Source organism: Acipenser ruthenus, chromosome 4 (genome assembly GCF_902713425.1).
Source record: "Acipenser ruthenus chromosome 4, fAciRut3.2 maternal haplotype, whole genome shotgun sequence".
Lineage (NCBI taxonomy): Eukaryota > Metazoa > Chordata > Actinopteri > Acipenseriformes > Acipenseridae > Acipenser > Acipenser ruthenus.
This window is the reverse complement of record NC_081192.1, coordinates 18,286,814-18,306,154: the sequence shown is the minus strand read 5'-3', so window position 1 is coordinate 18,306,154 and position 19,341 is coordinate 18,286,814. Positions and strand designations below refer to the sequence as shown.

General features: G+C 37.1%; 1 protein-coding gene across 3 annotated transcripts in view; it reads left to right on the top strand.

The window, feature by feature from the left end:
• Positions 1-19,341, top strand: part of LOC117399591 (nucleolar protein 4-like) — a 95,710-nt gene that overhangs the window by 44,983 nt on the left and 31,386 nt on the right. For 2 of the 3 annotated variants that reach the window (XM_033998876.3, XM_033998875.3), the window contains exons 7-8: positions 13,511-13,690; positions 16,012-16,203. In XM_033998876.3, the coding sequence (XP_033854767.3) occupies positions 13,511-13,690; positions 16,012-16,203 (372 nt within the window). The remainder of the gene's footprint in view (positions 1-13,510; positions 13,691-16,011; positions 16,204-19,341) is intronic. The other variant, XM_033998877.3, reaches the window with a different exon arrangement.

Below are 19,341 nucleotides of genomic sequence, written 5' to 3'. Positions count from 1 at the left end.
AAAAATGTCCCTTAAAGTATCTTTCTGTATATTTTGGCAGCAAGAAATAAAACATCATTTTTCTTTTTTTTTCCTAAATGTTGTTATTATTATTATTATTATTATTATTATTATTATTACAATATATGTTTTAATAGCTGTCACTTTGATTAGCTTATGTGTAGACATTTTTCTTTTATATTTTACTTTGCCTAAATGTATCCTTCTGTTCTTGACTGTGGTCAGGACAATGGGTCTTGATAATGCACCTCTTAATAAATAATTTGAAAATGCTGGTAACAAACATGATTCAAAGAAATTGTATAATCACTATTCATTTTAGAAAAAAGCTAACTTGAGTATTGTTCTCCTCCACTGATTAGGTGGCAGCATTTGAATGACAGGTTACTTCTATTGAGGTGAGCAGGTAAATCTTGATTCTTACAGTCTTTAGTTTGCAGGTGCTTGCACGCTATCTCTGCGACTTTTGAAATACATCTATGTTATTTATCAAAAAAGGCTTATTTTAGGAAGTTAATCACACATTTATACACAAAGGCATCATATATCATGTGAAAGCTTATTGTCTCAGCTTTAATGCTAGCTGTGTTGTGGTCTTCAAAACATATGCCATTTCCATAGAAATGGCCAGTAAACAAAACAACTTGTAATCTTCCAAAACCAAAGAGCGTTCCAAGATTTGATTGATTTTATTATTCTTCAATGCATCTTTGTGTGGGTCTGAACATCAGGACATCCCAACAGTTTCATTGTTCCTGTCCTAGTCGGTGTTGTTGCCTGTCAAAATCAAAGTTATCTCAGGGTAGGGTTAATTACCTGACACATACTCTCATCTATCCTACATATATGAGAGCTATTATACAATTTTCTTCATTTAACCTCATTCCACTGCAACAGGGGATTACTTAGGAATTGGCCTTTCTTTCTGCAGCACAGATACAAATCAATTGCTAATTTGACTCAATTAGATGAACGAAGTAGAGATTAAAATGGCCTTCAAAAGGTGCTCTGGTGACGTTTTGTGAAATTGTGTTTTTTTTGTTGTTTTTTTTTATACACAATGCTTCTTGCATCTGCAAATTATTTAAGTATGATTATATTATCATTTTTCTCTCCACCAATAGTCCTTTATTTTCCCAGAATTGATTTCCATTTTCTGCATTTATTTTTATTTTGTATAATTTAATTTTTGTTCGTGGCTAAATAAATATATATATATATATATATATATATATATATATATATATATATATATATATATATATATATATATAATTTCTTAGCAGACACCCTTATCCAGGGCGACTTACAATTGTTACAAGATATCACATTATTCCACATTATACAGACATCACATTATTTATTTATTTATTTTTTACATACAATTACCCATTTGTACAGTTGGGTTTTTACTGGAGCAATCTAGGTAAAGTACCTTGCTCAAGGTTACAGCAGCAGTGCCCCCCACCTGGGATTGAACCCACGACCCTCCGGTCAAGAGTCCAGAGCCCTAATTACTACTCCACACTGCTGCCCAAAATATCTGTGTTTTATGTACCGTACAAAAATCAAATTTATCTTTCTGGTTTTTGCCAGAAGTATTCTGTTCAAACTGAACGCAGTAGGGATTCAAGGAAATGATGGCACATGGATTAGGGAGTGGTTAACATGTAGAAAACAGAAAGTACTGATTAGAGGAGAAACCTCAAAATGGAGCGAGGTAACCAGTGGTGTACCACAGGGATCAGTATTAGGTCCTCTGCTATTCCTAATCTACATTAATGATTTAGATTCTGGTATAGTAAGCAAACTTGTTAAATTTGCAGACGACACAAAAATAGGAGGAGTGGCAAACACTGTTACAGTAGCAAAGGTCATTCAAAATGATCTAGACAGCATTCAGAACTGGGCAGACACATGGCAAATTACATTTAATGGAGAAAAGTGTAAGGTACTGCACACAGGCAATAAAAATGTGCATTATAAATATCACATGGGAGATACTGAAATTGAAATGGAATCTATGAAAAAGACCTAGGCGTTTCTGTTGACTCAGAAGTGTCTTCATCTAGACAATATGGGGAAGCTATAAAAAAGGCCAACAAGATTCTCGGATATATAGTGAAAAGTGTTGAATTTAAATCAAGGGAAGTAATGTTAAATCTTTACAATGCACTAGTAAGACCTCATCAAGAATATTGTGTTCAGTTCTGGTCACCTCGCTACGAAAAGGATATTGCTGCTCTAGAAAGAGTGCAAAGAAGAGCAACCAGAATTATTCTGGGTTTAAAAGGCATGTCATATGCAGACAGGCTTAAAGAATTGAATCTATTCAGTCTTGAACAAAGAAGACTACAAGGCGATCTGATTCAAGCATTCAAAATTTTAAAAGGTATTGACAATGTCGACCCAAGGGACTTTTCCGACCTGAAAAAAGAAACAAAGACCAGAGGTCACAAATGGAGATTAGATAAAGGGGCATTCAGAAGAGAAAATAAGAGGCACCTTTTCTACCATGTTTTCACATGTGGAAATACTGTCCTACAGTAACTACATGATACTGTGATCATTCCACTGTGTTATGTTGTGAACTATATCTAAGTTTTAAAATTAACAGGTAGGAAATGCTTATCATAAAAGTTTACCGGTACCTTCAAATTAAGATCTATATAAGAATGATAAATACTGTAACTGATTAGAAGGCCTTCTTTATTGTTCTCCAAGTTGCTGCAGTGACACTGATGCTATAACGAGTAACTGTAAATGAGATACTATTTCAGCAGACAGATTTCATTAAGTAAATATTTATTTGAATGTTTTTGGAATTAAAAGTATAAATGCAAAACTGCATGGCATTTTTCTTTGTGAATGTGCTAAGTGAAAAACGGCAATTCAAAAAAAGTCAAAATCCCCCAAGGTAGCAAATCCGCTGAATTTAATGGCAGCCAAAATGTCCCGTTATATGGTATGTTATCGCAACATTTTTATTAATTTATTTATTTTTTAATTAAAAATGTAGTCGTCACCAATTTTTTACCCTGGTTTTCTCCCCAATTTAGTATGCCCAATTATTATCTGTATCCTCGGCTCACCGCTCGCAACCCCCCCGTCGACTCGGGAAACGGCGGCTGGAGCACACGTCCTCCGAAACGTGCTCCTGCCAAGCCATTATTTTTCGCACTGCTGATCCACAGCGATGCCACCAGACCTATAGTGCCGAAGGACAACACAGATCTGGCGGCTCCACTGCAGAACCACAGGTGCCCTATCTGTCACAGGGGTCGCTAATGCGTGGTGAGCCGTGGATTCCCCTGCCGACCTAAGCCCTCCCTACCCGGGCAGCGCTCAGCCAATTGTGTGCCGCCCCCTAGGAACTCCCGGTCACGGTCGGCTGTGACATAGCCTGGATTCGAACCTGCTTTTACTGTATCGCAACATTTTTGATTGACATTTAGTGATGCAATTTCCTCCCAGCCCGAATTCAGACTTTAGAATTCAGGCCAGCCCGAGGAGTGAAACTGGACCAGAGAATTCGGGCTCCAGAATTGCTGCTTAGTTTCATGTTTGCAAAAGCACAGTATATATCTCTAAACAGCAGCAACAATACAACAGGAAAATCTGGAGAGTGATCAAATCGAAGTGCTGTAGCACAAATTCACTTAATTAACTGAAGGGCAAATTCCATCCAATATGTAGGTATTTATTTATTTATACTTTTAACTAAATACAGTGTTTATTGTCAACCATACAGGAAAATGGGTTCTGTAGGCTTTCTTAGCCCACTGTAGCTTCCCTGCTGCTCTCTACCAGGCCTGCTTTCTGAATGTCTTCATTGAGTTAAAGATTTTTTTTTTTAATTCACAGATTTACCTGCTGAAGTTAACTAACAAAGCCTCCTAATATGACCTTGTTAAAAAGCCACTATCATTTTAATCTTCTCTGTCTTTCTCCCTATCTCTATATATAGTATATATTATTGAAATCTAGTTAAATGTGATCTTCAAATGTGGGGTTTGGCTTCCTTTAAGGTTTCTAAGTAATCTTATTAGGAATGGGCTGTAAGCAGATTTTACAAGTGAAAACATGAATTCACGTTACTATGGCAACTCTGGTTACCAAGGTATAAAAATTGACACATTTTTATGGGAGTAATTCTTGCCTGTTTAAACATATTCAGAATGTTAATGGAAGAAGAAAAAAAAAAAAAACTTGAGCAGATAAGGATACTTTACCCAAAGCATTTGTAGATAAAAATGAAAGTACATTTGTCATAATGTAGCTACATTATTATCTGAAGTAGATGCTACTTAACACTTTCAATCAATATAGACATTTTCTATGAAGTTTATCAGCGTCGTGCTAAAAAGTGAATGCCATATATTTTGTCAATTTATTTGTAACTCTTCCCAGCAAAGTCAGGTTTTCAATTAAAGTACATACATTTGATTCAAATTTGTTCCTGAAGAATTTGACTAATTTACAAGGGGCTCCGTTCAAGACCTCACAAACAGACAATGGGCCACCACAGTGAAGCACAAGTAATATGTTGATGGTAAAACACTCCTGGTTTGTAAGTTGCTAAACATAATTTCAAGGTGCACACTTAGAATACACTCTGTGTATTTCAAAGTAAGATCAACGCACCCGCAGATCAACACATCTGTGTAAAAGCAGTTTACCAGTTTTGGGTCTGGTTACTAATAAGGTATGTGAACTGAATTAGTGGGGTTTATTCTGCTTTTATTTATGATTATTACTGATGCATGTTTAATTGACAATGCAGGGCCAATCTATGTTCAGATCTATCTATCAAATAACAATAAAACTGTTCCACTTCTGTTGTTTCGATAACTAGCACACAAGAACGGTTTTTCCCTGGAGAATTGTGACAGGACGGCTGAGTAGTGACATCCCTAGACCAGGATGTTGACTCTGACACAGGACTGCGGCTTCATGTGCTAGGTCGTGTTTTATTAAAAAATAAAATAATTAAACAAAAACAACGCTCACACAGCAAAATAAAAGTGCATTAAAAAACAAATCTCGAACACACACACAAAAATACCTCCACCAAACAAGTACCATGCTGGTCATTCCAGCACGATCAGCAATTCTTATTTTTACTTTCGCTTTTGTTTCTTTCTCCCATCTCTCAAACACACAATCCTCCTCTTTAACATCCACACCAAACAACAAAAGCTGCAGGTTTTTATACATGTGACCATCTCCGGATTAGATGGTCACATTCTACACGAGATAAATATCTGCGTGGTCAACAGCCACTGACAGAGACCACATTTAACTGAACCATAATAAACAAAACACTGTATTTTAAAACACATTTAAATCATACAATACAACACACAAACCATTATTTTAAATACACACAAAACAATACATTAAATCACCCCTTCTTAAACCCAAAATAATACTTTCTTGCAGGGCTTAGCCCTGACTCCTATTTACATGCAGGGCTCTGTTCTACCCTGCCACATCATTTACTAAATAAACATGTACAAATTGACTGAAACATGCCATAATATAGTGTGTAATGTCATCCACAAACGAATATGCACTTCCTTGTCTCCATCCACAAGCTGAATTAGTTTGACATAGCAACTCTGTTTATTACACATTTGCACCTGGAGGTATATTTTAAACCATCTTAAAGCTATAGTAGTAATATATTAAACTTTACAGCATTATTATTATTATTATTATTTTTTATAAATTTAGTCATGGCCAATTATTTTATTATGCTCAGCTCACCGCTACCACCCCTGCGCTGACTCGGGAGGGCGAAGACGAACACACACTGTCCTCCGAAGCGTGTGCCATCAGCTGACTGCTTTTTTTCACACTGCGGACTCACCATGCAGCCACCCGAGAGCTACAGCGTCGGAGGACAACGCAGCTCTCGGGCAGCTTACAGGCAAGCCCGCAGACGCCTGGCCAGACTACAGGGGTCGCTGGTGCGCGGTGAGCCGAGGACCCCCTGGCCGACCTAACCCTCCCTCCCCCCCAGGCCAATTGAGCGCCGCCCCCTGGGAGCTCCTGTCCTCGGTCGGCAAAGGAATAGCCTGGACTCGAACTTGTGACGTCCAGACTATAGGGCGCATCCGGCACTCTACGCAAGTGCTTTTACTGGATGCGCCACTCGGGAGCCCCGACAGCATTATTATTTTATTCTATTATTATTAGTAGTAGTTAAAGTATTTGTGCTAGTGGTTGGAGTGTGTTTTCATTGGCATAAACTATTCTCTCAAATACTATAGAAATTATCATTCAAATTCTGTACTCTGTGTGTGTGAGAAAAAGGAAACAGCCACTGAACTTCTAAAGTATTAATAGACTGTTGTGGTTTAACTTTTTTAATGTTCTTTTTTAAGCAAGCACACACTGTAATTACTATTACTGTTGGAGTAAAGTTATACATAAGGGACGGAGGCATTGCAAGATCCATCAATAGACAGTTTAGTTATATATTTTTGTTGGTTCAGTACTATTGAATAATTGATACAGCACAGCACACCCTCGCTATAACGCCCTTCATTATAACAAACATTCGGCTATGACAAACCTGGCCCCTGGACCCCAAATGAAAATAAAATAAAAAAGATAATATGAACACTGTACGCACGGGATGCCACCTGCAGTGAAGTCAACTCTTTTGTCTTAATGAAAAGCACGCACTGTGTAACAATGCCTCTGAAATAAACTCAAATAATTTTATGTTGCCACAAAGCTGAAAACTATATTGATTGTTTGAAAGAAGCAGTAACGCAGGCATATCTCTGTCGTGAATGTTGTCAAAAAACACTCTGTTTTTTGGCTTGTTCAGCAACCATGTGGCAAAGCAAAATTGATTAAAGAAAACAACAACAACAACAACAACAAAAACTTGAGGATATAATGAACTTTTCATGTTGGGTTGATTTGGAATAAAAACTCAGTTTGGGATTCTTGCGTGTTGGATTGAGTTTGGTGCACTTTGAAATGATTCACGTCAGATTGATTTTGAATAAATGTTCAGCTTCAATTCGGGATTTGTGCTTCTTTTTGTACTGCGTTTTAATTCTTCAACGAATAGGATAAAGCAAAGGCAGAATACTATGAGAAGAACAGGTACATGTAATTCTACTTGTATTCACAATCTCATTAATTTACTCCAAAAGTTTATTGTTCATTTTGATTGTTCTTTTGCTAAAACAAACCCCTCGATATAACGAACCCCAACAGCTTCGTTATAGCGAGGGTGTACTGTATCTGAATCTGGTTTACTGGTACTAAGCAGCTCAGTTTCAAACTGTCCTCCTGGTTTTGTCATCTCACCACATACCTTCAGAGGGATTTTAAAACTGCCTTACAAGCTTAGAGACAAAAGTGTCTTTCAAACAATCTTGTGATGACATTTTGATGGGGCGAAATTCTGCTTGCTTTTTTTATACACAGTGATTATACTACTGATTTTAGGAATGGCCTAAGATTGTTATCATTATTTATTATTGCTTACCAAGAAGTTCCCTTTTATGGGTTTGCTTTGTTCTGACCATAGTTTTTCAATGTCGATGATGATGGGCTTAAGATATTTTCATTACTATTTCCATTTCTAAAGATTACATGGGTCCACAAATTATCTTCAGGATTTTTCTCCTGACTTCAGACTGAATCACAATAAACAACATTTATTAAAGTTACATTTACACTTGAGATATGTGAGTGGAACCTGTATACTGTAGGTAAAGGTTTTCCATTTTATTGTAATTTTAAAGTATGCCCTAGATCACTGCGATAAAGCTAATCAGGCTCTAGTGATTCACACCCCCTGGGAAATCTAACGTAAACGTAAAGCTTCTTCAGTTTTGGGTTTTTTTTTTTTGCCTTTAGCATACGTAATCTAGACAGATTAGGTCAAGGGGGGAAGTGAAAAAGGTACTGTTTGTTTAGGACAGACAGAAATGGAAAAGCATTTCTGTAAAGCAGTCGTAGTTCTGATCTGCCTCTTGTTTGTAACCTTTCTAGATATCTGGCAGTCTATTTCTATTGTTTATGCTGTCTTTATAGGCACTATGAGAGCTGACTAGGACTTTCAGCTTTTTTAGCATCCATTCATATATTAACTAGGCTAGCTGAATGCATTCCATAATGTGCATTGGATCATTTATCCTGAACTAGAATGGCATTTGAGTGTTGTAAATTACACAAACATATCTGTGAGTAGAAGAATAATATGTATTTTTTTCGCTTTATAACAGTACTAGTTCGACAGTAAAATCTAGTAATTGTAGAATTGTAGAAAATATTGCAAAGCAATTATATTTTATGGATCGGCTCATATAATTTGAGAGCTTCCAACAGATGTTGTTGATTTAAAAATATGTCAAACTAATTATGGCACATTTAAATTCAGACTAGACTAGTCTGGGCTTCTGTGCATGCACTGCAAGGCTGAATGAGCTTCAGTTCTGTTTCTGAATGTTGGATATTAAGAAGTTTTAATCAAAACTTGCTACATTGCAGTGGTTCAAGGGATTTTTGGCAGTGCTTTGCTGATGAAGCTCATTTTTGGCTGTATCTGTCTTACAGTTAGCTGCTTACTTGGAAGTACTGTGAGCTTTAATTTAAGTTATCTATAAAGGGGATCAACAGAATATAATTCCATTTATAAAACAGATTGTTAGAATGCTGCATGCTGATTGGTCCATCAGTGTTTCAAGCCGTTACAATATCCAGCACAATGTCACTATTAGGAACTACTTCGGAACAAAGGCAAATCACTGCACCTGTGCTAACCACGTATCACTGCGCCACCAAAATAAAAAAAAACACCTGCCAAAATACCTGCTGTCATCGAAGATACTGAAGACATCAAGGTGTCTTCTCATATCTTCCAGTTGATATTAATTTTGCACTACGAATCAGTTTGCTATTTTAAACAAAACGCTGTTTTGGTATTTTATTTGTAGTACATACCAGTAATTTTCTGTAACTTTGGTCAGATCCAGTTATCAGATATTCATTTTTATTTTCCTCCTTTTTGTTGGTATCAGCTGTCATTTTGTGAAACTCTTCACTAACTTTTAACTGTGGATATTTTAAAATTTTTCGACAGTATTCACATTACTACACGCAATGTCTTAACCATCCGACTCCCGTATTTCTTCACTCTCTTCTTTACTACCATGCACTCACTCTCTTTACAGGTAGAAAAATATAACACTGACGTGCTAGAAAAGAAACTTGAAATTAAATTAATACCACAAAACAAATAAACTGGGCTGTTAAATGCTTAAATGACTGGCTTTCTAAAAAAAAATATAAATAATAATTTAAATAAATGACCTAATTAATAATCTTCATCCCAACAAAGCACCTTAAACTCTTGCACTGTTTGGTATACGCTAGAGCCAATGGGAGTGAATTACCTAGCAACCATGTGATATGCAGGAAGGGATCACAGATATACAACTAATAATTTAAGGCAGCGTAGGGCCACCTCAGGGCCTCCTTTTCTCATATGTGAACACTCCAAAAAAGAAAAGGCAGATTCCAATGTGGCCCAGGGCCTGTAATCTGAGACCAGGGCCAGCCTTTACATATGTTTGAACACAAAACAGACTTAGGGCCGGCTTTTCGTATCACATGACCAATGTGGTTACTCAGTAGACACTCCCATACTCCCACGCGTGTGAAAGGTAAATAGAAAGCTGAATGCTGTGCTAACCAAGTCGGCAGTGGATAAATATTGAATGGTAATTATACCTACATCATACAACTTTAATTACAAAAATATTAAATTTTAAAAAAATCTAGCGGGTTAACGTTCAGGTTGTTTCTTTCACATAATATGCAAGCTGCAGTGCATTCATAATTATGCTTAACTTGTCACAATTACCTTTTCTTCCTGTTATTTAGTAACTACGCGATAAATATAAAAACTGCAGGATTGTGGATCTCCATAATGATCAATAGTGCTGGCGACTTGGCATATTCAGCTACCATTGTTTATTTTGCACGCAACAATATACTACATAGCTACAGAAGTGGGCGTCTTTACATTAAAACACTGATCATTTATTTTAGCTGCTTGCTTTTACACACACATAAAATACTGTTCTCATCCACAAATATTAAGATAGTTGATGCACCATGTGAGGGTGAAACGCTCACTGTAATATTTCAATGCCTGTTATTGTGATTATTATTGTTAATCTTAATTCTACTGGCGACAGAGCAGTGGTTTATTATGTATCATGCATATTGTTGAGCAAAGTGTATTTTATATTATATATATATATATATGACTTATATGGTGTATTGCTGTATTTAGATTAGGGCACTTCCATAAACAATAGAATAGTTTAACGACCGTGTTTGTAAACAAAGACGGTAGTCATGCAAGTTAAACAAATACGTGTACATGAGAAGAAATATGTGTAATTGTGACAAAGAGAGCGAATTAATTCAAGTCAACAATCTCCCTCCCGACCTGTGAGGGCGCTGTGTAACAGGAACATCCTGTACTGGATGGTTTGGCAATTCATTCCAGGGGTCAGTCGGAAGCCGGCCATCGAGGAAGAGGGCGGAGCCACAATACCAGAAGTCATCGCCTTAATGAGATAGGCGATGGGTCAGTTACGGATTGGAGGATACGTGATTGGCCGTGCCACCGAAAGAGGGCGTGACTGAGGGTATTTAGGGGAAGTGGCCAAGCTATCAGTTCCTTCGTTGTGGTTAGTGAAAGGACCCGTTTAGGAAACGGAAGTCATTAATTATCGTGAGTGTTTCGTGTTTTGTTTGTTTGATTGTAATAACTGTTTGTCTTTTGTCACTGTTAGACGGCTAACACAAACCGGGAGCTTTCGCTCCCAGCCAGCACCAAAACCCAGACTGCACTGCACCACTGTTTCACGAACTGTAGTCTTTCACCCCACCTGCACTCGAGCACTCACTGTCTGGAGCATGGAGCGATACACATGGTTGTGTAGAGCCCATGCTTATTATTGAAGTGTTATTGACACCCAACCCATCCAAATAAAAGAGCTGTTTTATTGAACTTTCACTGTCTTGTGTGTTATTCCTGAGCACTGTACCAACTACACCTGCGCACTGCAAGCCACTTTGCCACAGTAATTTATTTAATTCCATGTCTTTCCTTAGGAGGGAGCAGTAGTACTATTAGGTGGTAAGTCGTGAGTGTCTTGTGAATGTCAGTCATTGTGTACAACCTGATAGTCATTTGCAATCTGAGTGAAGTATCCATTACGAAAATAAATATTTATACCTGTCAACATTAGCAAGCTGCTTCCTGCATTCTAAATACCTCCGTGTTCTTACGAGAATAATGTGACTGTGGGTGTGGTTAAGCTCGTACCATCACCCCGTTACACACCATAACATCAAGTCAAAATAATCAATAATGTTTTTTTAAATATATAATTGATACTGTGCTGCATTGAAAAAAATATATTAATAAGAAACATCTGCTACAAATCAAGGATTACTGAATAATCCTGATAGCTCTTCCATTCTGAGTGCAGGCTGTCATTCCATAAAAAAACAAGCAATTCAAAACATTTCAGGCCTGCTTTTCAGTCACACATGTGAACGCGCAAAGGCGTCTTAAACCGCAAACGTGAACGGAGTTGCAGACCTAAATCTGAGGCGGCCCTGCCCAGTAGTGTGAACGAGGTCTAAGCAGGGTTTTTTTGATAGTTATTTAAAGTCAGAACAATGAACTGAAACACATCTAAGCAAGGTTTTTACAGTTATTTAAATTATTATATATATATATATATATATATATATATATATATATATATATATATATATATATATATAGATATTGCTTTTACTGAAACAAAAAAAAAGAAAATGGTTTACTTGAATATTATGTTTAGTTCATATGGACTATTTTCTGTTGTGGAAGGTTAATAAATCTTTACAAACTATATAGATGTCTCCTTTCTTTTTTATAAAACATTTATAAATCTGTTTTATAAACGCAATAAGGCACTTGAGGGCATGGGTTTGCTGGATATTGTCACTTTTTGGTTGGTAGCAGGCACTCGACTGCATCTCCTGCCTAACAATGCACCAAGAAGTGACAATATCCAGCACAACCCATGCCCTCTCGTGCCTTACTGCTTAAGTGTATCTTTAATCGCTGATTGAAAGCATAGAAATACATTTAAAAATGTGTTGCATGAATTCAGGGAGAGAGAAAAGCCAGAGGTACAATGATACTCAATCGAAAACAAACGTGCTGAGAAATGTGGTGGGGGAGGGGGGGCGGGAGCAACACAGGCAATTACTGTTTTCTAAGAATCATTTGCATAAATGAATAATGAACCGGCTGAAATCATAAAAAAAAGAAAACGGCAAGCCCAGTTGTTTCATATCCTTCATAGGTTAGCTTTTATAGGCCCCTTGGAATTACAGTTTACGGTAATCCAGAAAATACTCTTATGTGGATTTTAATTTCATTATGCTATTAAAGGGTATTTCAAAGTGATTCTTTGTTTTGGAAATTAGTTTTGCAGTTGTCTTAAAATTTATGTAATTGTATGTCTTTTTTCCAATACATACCAGAAAAGTCACATTCTTGGTGGTTCAGCAACTTCCAAGTATTTCATAATTCCACGTAAGTGTATCTATTTAGTTTCAAATGGGAAGCTGTATATTCTTGATTTGAAAGTACTGTAATGTATACAACTATAAAAACATGTTGCACATTTATTGGTCTTGGACAAAGAACACATTGACACATCCACATTTAACATGTTCTATGCTTATCCAAACTATTCAACCTATCCCATTTAACAGGTCTTTCCTATACAGTGTATACCCACTAATATTATATTCGCCACCATCACTCTCGGATAGCCAAGTTTCTGTAACACCTAACACTCATACTTACTTGTTAGTGCAGTAGCTTCAAGTTCTAACATTTTGTTTTTGAGACTTCTAGCATTTAGATAAATACAATTTATCTAATTTAAATGCTTCTGAACCTCCTTGAGGATCCTTTCTCTGAGTAGATTGCTTCCCTTTTTATTTAGGTGTAGTCCGTCCCGCCTGTATAGATAGTCCTTGTTGTAGAATGTGGACCAATATTCAAGGAAGGTGAAGCCTTCCTGTGTGCACCACGATTTCAGCCATGCATTTAGCTTATTTATTTCCAGAGCCAGCTGTCTCCTGTTAAAGAGGAAAACGACTGCATCATGATAAACACAAACAAGCAAGGCATTACATTCTACAGGAAGTGGCAGGAATTTGAGTCTGGTCAGGTGCATTGTGGAGGCTGTAGTTTCTTAATAATGGAATAATGGAACAGAATGCGATTGAGTCAATATGCGATTAACACTTGCCAGCTGCTCAATGTCATTTAAAAAAAAAAAAAAAAAGTTTAATTGTAGTAAATTAAATGGAGTTAGCATGTCAAGGTGTCAACGTTAGCTAAGAGAAACTTTCAGGGTGAGTAAGACTTGTCTGTTCCGTTCTGTTTTAGTCACCTGCACACAGCTTCTCCAGCTACGACTCTGGGAAAAACGAGAGTGTGGGGGGTGGAGTGGAGGACCTGTCACTCAGCCGAGGAGACGAGGATGAGGATGAACATGATGATCAGGAAGACTCGGAGAAGGCCATGGAGACGGAAGGTGTGGAGACAGAGCGCCTCAAAGCTTTCAATGTGAGTTGAGGAAATGTTTTTTTCTCAATTATTCAGGTTTGAAATAACACATTTAACAAAATATGAGTTTCTTTAGTGTGTTGGGAACAGTAAGACAGAAAAGTACTGATGTTACTACATCTATAGTTTTAAACACACAACACAATCATAAGGTCTATAAACAACATTTAAATGAGAAGTCTATATTACCCATTGTATTATTATTATTATTTATTTATTTATTAGCAGACACCCTTATCCAGGGCGACTTATAGTCGTAAACAAATACATTTCACGAATCACAGTACAAGTAATAATACAATTAAGAGCAAGAGCATTATTGGTATACAATACATTATTGTATACCAATAATGTAGTCAGAATCCCTTTTTCAGTACAACTTTGTTGTTCTTCTAGATATTGAAGTAAAAATACTGCATTATATTTTTGTGGACAGTTTTACATCTTTTTTTGCTCACTCCTCTTAATCTCAAAATGAATTATTTTTGTTTTAAAATATACTGAGCATCAAAAGAAACTTATCACTATTGTAACACATTTATTTTCGAAAAAAATAAGGTATATAAATGATGGACTGTTTTTGGTTTCTTTTTAATCACTCGATCATCCATCCTTGACCATGACACGCTTGAGTGACTATGACTGAAGCATATGCACTTAATCACCTAATTAGTGAGAGGTGACACTGGAGATGGAGTGATTTTAGCTGTTGAATTGCAAGCTTGAATAAAAGCAATAAAGGAAATCACAGAAAAACACCAATATGCCACATCTGTCAAGACAGCAGCGCCTTCGTGCAATCAGCATGTTGGAGGCTGGAGTAGGGCAGTACTGTGGCTCGCTGTCTTGGGTGCTCACAGCCAGCAGTTTCAAACCTGGCGAGACGGTATAACCAGACACACTCTGTCAATGACAGACCACGAACTGGGAGACGTGTGGATTCTAGGGCTCGGAGACCACTGAACAGGCAGATGCTTATCCAGGCACTACAAGAGGAATGGACCAGGATTCCACAAGACAGCATCCGAAACTTGGTGCAAAGTATGCGGCACAGATGTATTGCTTGTATTGCTTCCAACGGTGGCCACAGACGCTACTAGCCTGTGACTTTCATAGTATCCCCCGTCCCCCCATAACTTCAGATAGTAAAATGTCAATTGTTAATCAGCACAATTAAAAGTCACTGCACTAAAACAGAGTTTGTCATTTTTCGATCACATCTAGTGAATTTTATCCAAATATAAGTGATAAGTTTCTTTTGATGCTCAAATATAAGTAATAAGTTTCTTTTGATGCTCAGTATATATTTATTGAGCTAAAGGACAGTTACATTCTGGTTGCCCCGTTGTCAGGGAAGAAAGCAAATAACTGTCCTCTTTAAATTAGAATATTAAATGAGAAAATGAACACCTACAATAAGAATCCGCCTGATGTTAAAATATAATACCTTCCGAGGTAGAAATGTCAAATAAGTATACATTTATGAAAAGCAACCTGTTTGTTTTCTTCCTCCTTAAGACGCTGTCAGTTCACACGTTTCCCATAGCTGCAGCTCCACGTGGCTTCCATTGCCTCTTACTCTTACTGCAGTGTTTGTGGTGCTCCTGCTTGTTCCCATGCATACTGTTTTCTTCCAGTTTGATTGGAGTGACACTTTTCACTCTGGACATAGCAGACTCCCCCTCTTTGATAACTAATTTTAGACAAATGTCTAGGCCGAGCCCCCCCCCCCCCCCCAAAAAAAAAAAAGTAAGAGGGACTGTGGCCTGTAATCTAAAAGGCGGCTGAGCTACTGGAACCTTTTCACCCATTTGGGTGGCATCTTTTCCACTACATGTTTCTCAAAAGGCTTCCACTGCATTAGGTCTTGATTGTCTTGATTAAGACTAGAGGCTATACATAAACTGAACCAGCTCAAAAACTTCTAAGCCTGATACGGATTCAAAACAGTTTTGGAAGTGCTCCAATTTTCTACTTGACTTTGGTTGGTCTATGCGCTATTCCTCATGTTTCAGGGTACCATTAAAGAAAATAACTGATTCTGAAATGGTCTACTGGAAAAGCAAACTTCCGTTAGTCCACATGTACAGCCTTTTTCTCAGAATGTTTGGGCATCCCTATGTCATTTCACTGGACATGGGGTTCAACCAAAGTACAACCCAACCAAATTTGACCTGCTGCACTGAACTTAAGGGATGTCTTGTTGATTGTAATTTAAAGAAACTTTGCTCCACATTGCCTTGCATATTGAATCGGTACAAGTGGCAGCAGATGAGAGCAGTCCTCCAATCCCTTCTCCTCTGTCTTCCTCTTGCCAACAGATGTTTGTCAGGCTGTTTGTAGATGAAAACTTGGACCGCATGGTCCCAATATCTAAGCAGCCCAAAGAAAAGATCCAGGCTATCATTGAGTCATGTAGGCGACAGTTCCCTGAGTATCAGGAACGTGCCCGGAAACGTATACGCACTTACCTGAAGTCCTGCAGGAGGATGAAAAGGAATGATTTTGATGCGGTGAGTCTTACATATGAACCCAGCCCAAGCCTGCATCCAAATCCTGACATGTACAATAAGTTACTTTTATTTTGTTATCTGTTTCACTTCAGTAACATCCAAATCCTTCCATTCATTCCATTTCCCCTACCATTGGAACGAGACACCAAATAGACACCATTGCAAACCGAAAAAGAACCAGATTTTTGAAAGACTAATTATATAAATAAAAAAAAGTTAGATAAAGTCCAATTATACATGTTTTGTTGTTGTGCCAAAATTTATATAAAAGAATATTTAATATTGTGTGTATTCTGGCCACTTTAAAGGTATGAACTAGTCAGGTTGTCTTGGTCTGTGATGAAGTAGTTTCGTGGCAATTGCTACTGCAGGAAAAAAAAACACACTACCTGTAGTAAACTAAACTTTACCATTTGAAATTAAGTCTACATGGCCATTTTAAAACGTGGCATCCTTCATGTAGACTTCTCACTAAAACCTTTATCTGGGCTGCTGAAGACCGTAAAGTACAGTTAGTCAAGAGATTAACTGCTTTTCAAAAGACAATGCTGCGTACAATACATACAAGCAAACCCAGTACATCATATGTCTGTGCTTATGATCAACAAGCATATCAAACTGTATTTTATTTATAAGACTAGACTTTGAAAAAAAACAAAACATTATTTTAAAAACTCATTAAGTGAAGTGAACACAAATCTGAATCTAAAAAACAGAGCGCTGTGCTTTGCTGGACAGCCACTGTTTATTGCAGGGAGGTATGTATTGATGACTTTGTGCGACAGTACTGTCTGTAGTAAAACACTGCCTAACGCCGACAATCTTAATCGGAAATATTTGACAGAAAATGGTGATGCTTTAGTTATCAATTTTCTTTTTTTTATGATTTCAAGGCAAATAAACCTGACTTGTTTTGTGCTGATGTCATGTTCATACCTTCTGTAGATACTATTTCCGTCAGCACAGCGATTGCCCAAATGTTCAAGCTAACTTGGAAAAATGTGGCTTCGACTTGCACAGATTCTGCTTTATCATACATGCCAGGGACATTATTAATCAGAAACCAGAACTGCTACGCATCATGTTCCACATGTAGTGTTTTTTTTGTGTTCCACATGTAGGAGATTTTCCCACCGATTTTTACCGATGTTTCAATTAAAAACTATTTTGTACCGATTTTATCCCTATTTAAAATATGTAAAATAAACTCCAAAAAATGTACAGAATTTTTTTTTTTTAAATAAAAACCGAAAACGCGGAACACTACTTGTACATTAATCCGGACCTGGCTTGAGACAAGGGTTTACAGCTAATTCACAAGTTCAATTAGTTTGGTCATGGTCTGTTACTGCTTTACCTCCTTGGTAATTTCACCTCAGCAGTGTCTTCTGGGTCAAAGCATGTTACTGGCTGAAAGCAGTCAACATGGGAAGATCACTATGTGTGACCCCCTTTTTTGTAAGGAATTTTTTTAACTGAATAAAACACTGACTTTAATTTATCAGCTTAAATACGTAATTTACATATTTTTTTAACATGAAAATAAATTTGAATGAATATATATATATATATATATATATATATAGAATAATAGATGGGCTTCAGTGAGGTACAGGAAAATAATTTCATCCAGGGTTTCTGTGACGTCATAAATTATGAGACCGACCGTTCAAAGAACAAAGAACCATTTTATTAAATTTTGCCATAAGCAGCAAGATAGGCTATTTTATGATTAAAAATAAACTTTAGGATTAGTTTATGTGGCAGAGTAGGGGGAGAAAAGATGTAGTCCAGGGGTTTGCTGCAGGACTACATCCCCCACAATGCAACGGGGTTGGTATTAGCCAGAACTGGAATCACCTGGCTCTAATTTTAATGAGGGACACCTGCCTGTGATTAAGCAGCTGTATAAAATAGCAGGTCTGCCTCTGGGTAGTGAGGCCTGTGTTAAGGCTAAGGCCTGAGAAGAGACCTGTGAGGAACCTTACGCGAGAGATGTGTTTAATTCTTAAGTATTGGTTTTGGTGACTGGTAAACGCCTTAGCCGTCCAGTTGAGTAGTTAGAACTTGGGAAAAGTTTAGTAAGCACTCCTTGATGGAGTAAGGCTTTTGTTTTGTTTGCTTTGTGTTTTGTTAATGCAAATAAATATACAGTCACCGCCCTGTTTAAAAAACATCTGTTGTTGGAATACTGGTTTTTACAGAAGAAGACAGTGTGCAAGATCCCGAAGTGTGGCAAAGCAACCCCCACTTTGCCACACCTATTAGATTGAAAGCACATTTTAAAGAAACGCTTACAGAAAAGTTAAAAAACAAAAACAAAAAAACTACCATTGAGATGCCTGCATAATGCAAATGACTAATATTCTCTTTCACAATGCGTCAGCTGATCCTGAGACCCTTTTTCAATCATACGTAGCACTGTTTAAAGTTTAACCTTTCAGCAGTCATGTCTATAATTAAATAACTACAGTACTATCACCTGACTCTATAAAAAACAAAAAAAACAGGGCTTTCTTTGGATACCAGTAAATCAAAATCCAGATTTTTTAAGGGGGTTCACAAATTTCTTTCCAGGCACAATTATTTTATCTTAATAAATGCATTGTTGCAAAACTGATTTTACATATTTATGATTTTAATACATTTTAAATAATGCCATTTCTGTATTAAATAGGATTCATAGGGCTCAACAGTCTGTCAGGTTTCATCCTTAACATTAAACTGCTGTGTATAAAAATATGCGCTGATACTTAGACATATGGATGAATACACACTCCATCCACACGCAGCCACGAAAAAGTCTCCTTCGGCTTCTCAGCCTCACTGAACTTGCTCAATAATAGGCTGCATGGGCCATTCTTTAGTCATCTCTGATTTTTGAGCAGCGCTGTATACCTCATTCAATCAGCAGCACAGGAAAGATGTAATTAAATAACAAGTGTAGGTGAGGCGGCTTCTATTTAATTCAAATGAAAATTTGCATGCTGAAAAAAGAACCCGGTTTGAAAGTAATCAAGGCCCAGTGTGATATATATTGTGACATGATGTGACCCTTATTCAGTCACTTAAGAAACGTCTTTTCTCACTGATAAAACACAGTCTAACATGCCCTGTGGTGTAAGAGAAGATAGAATG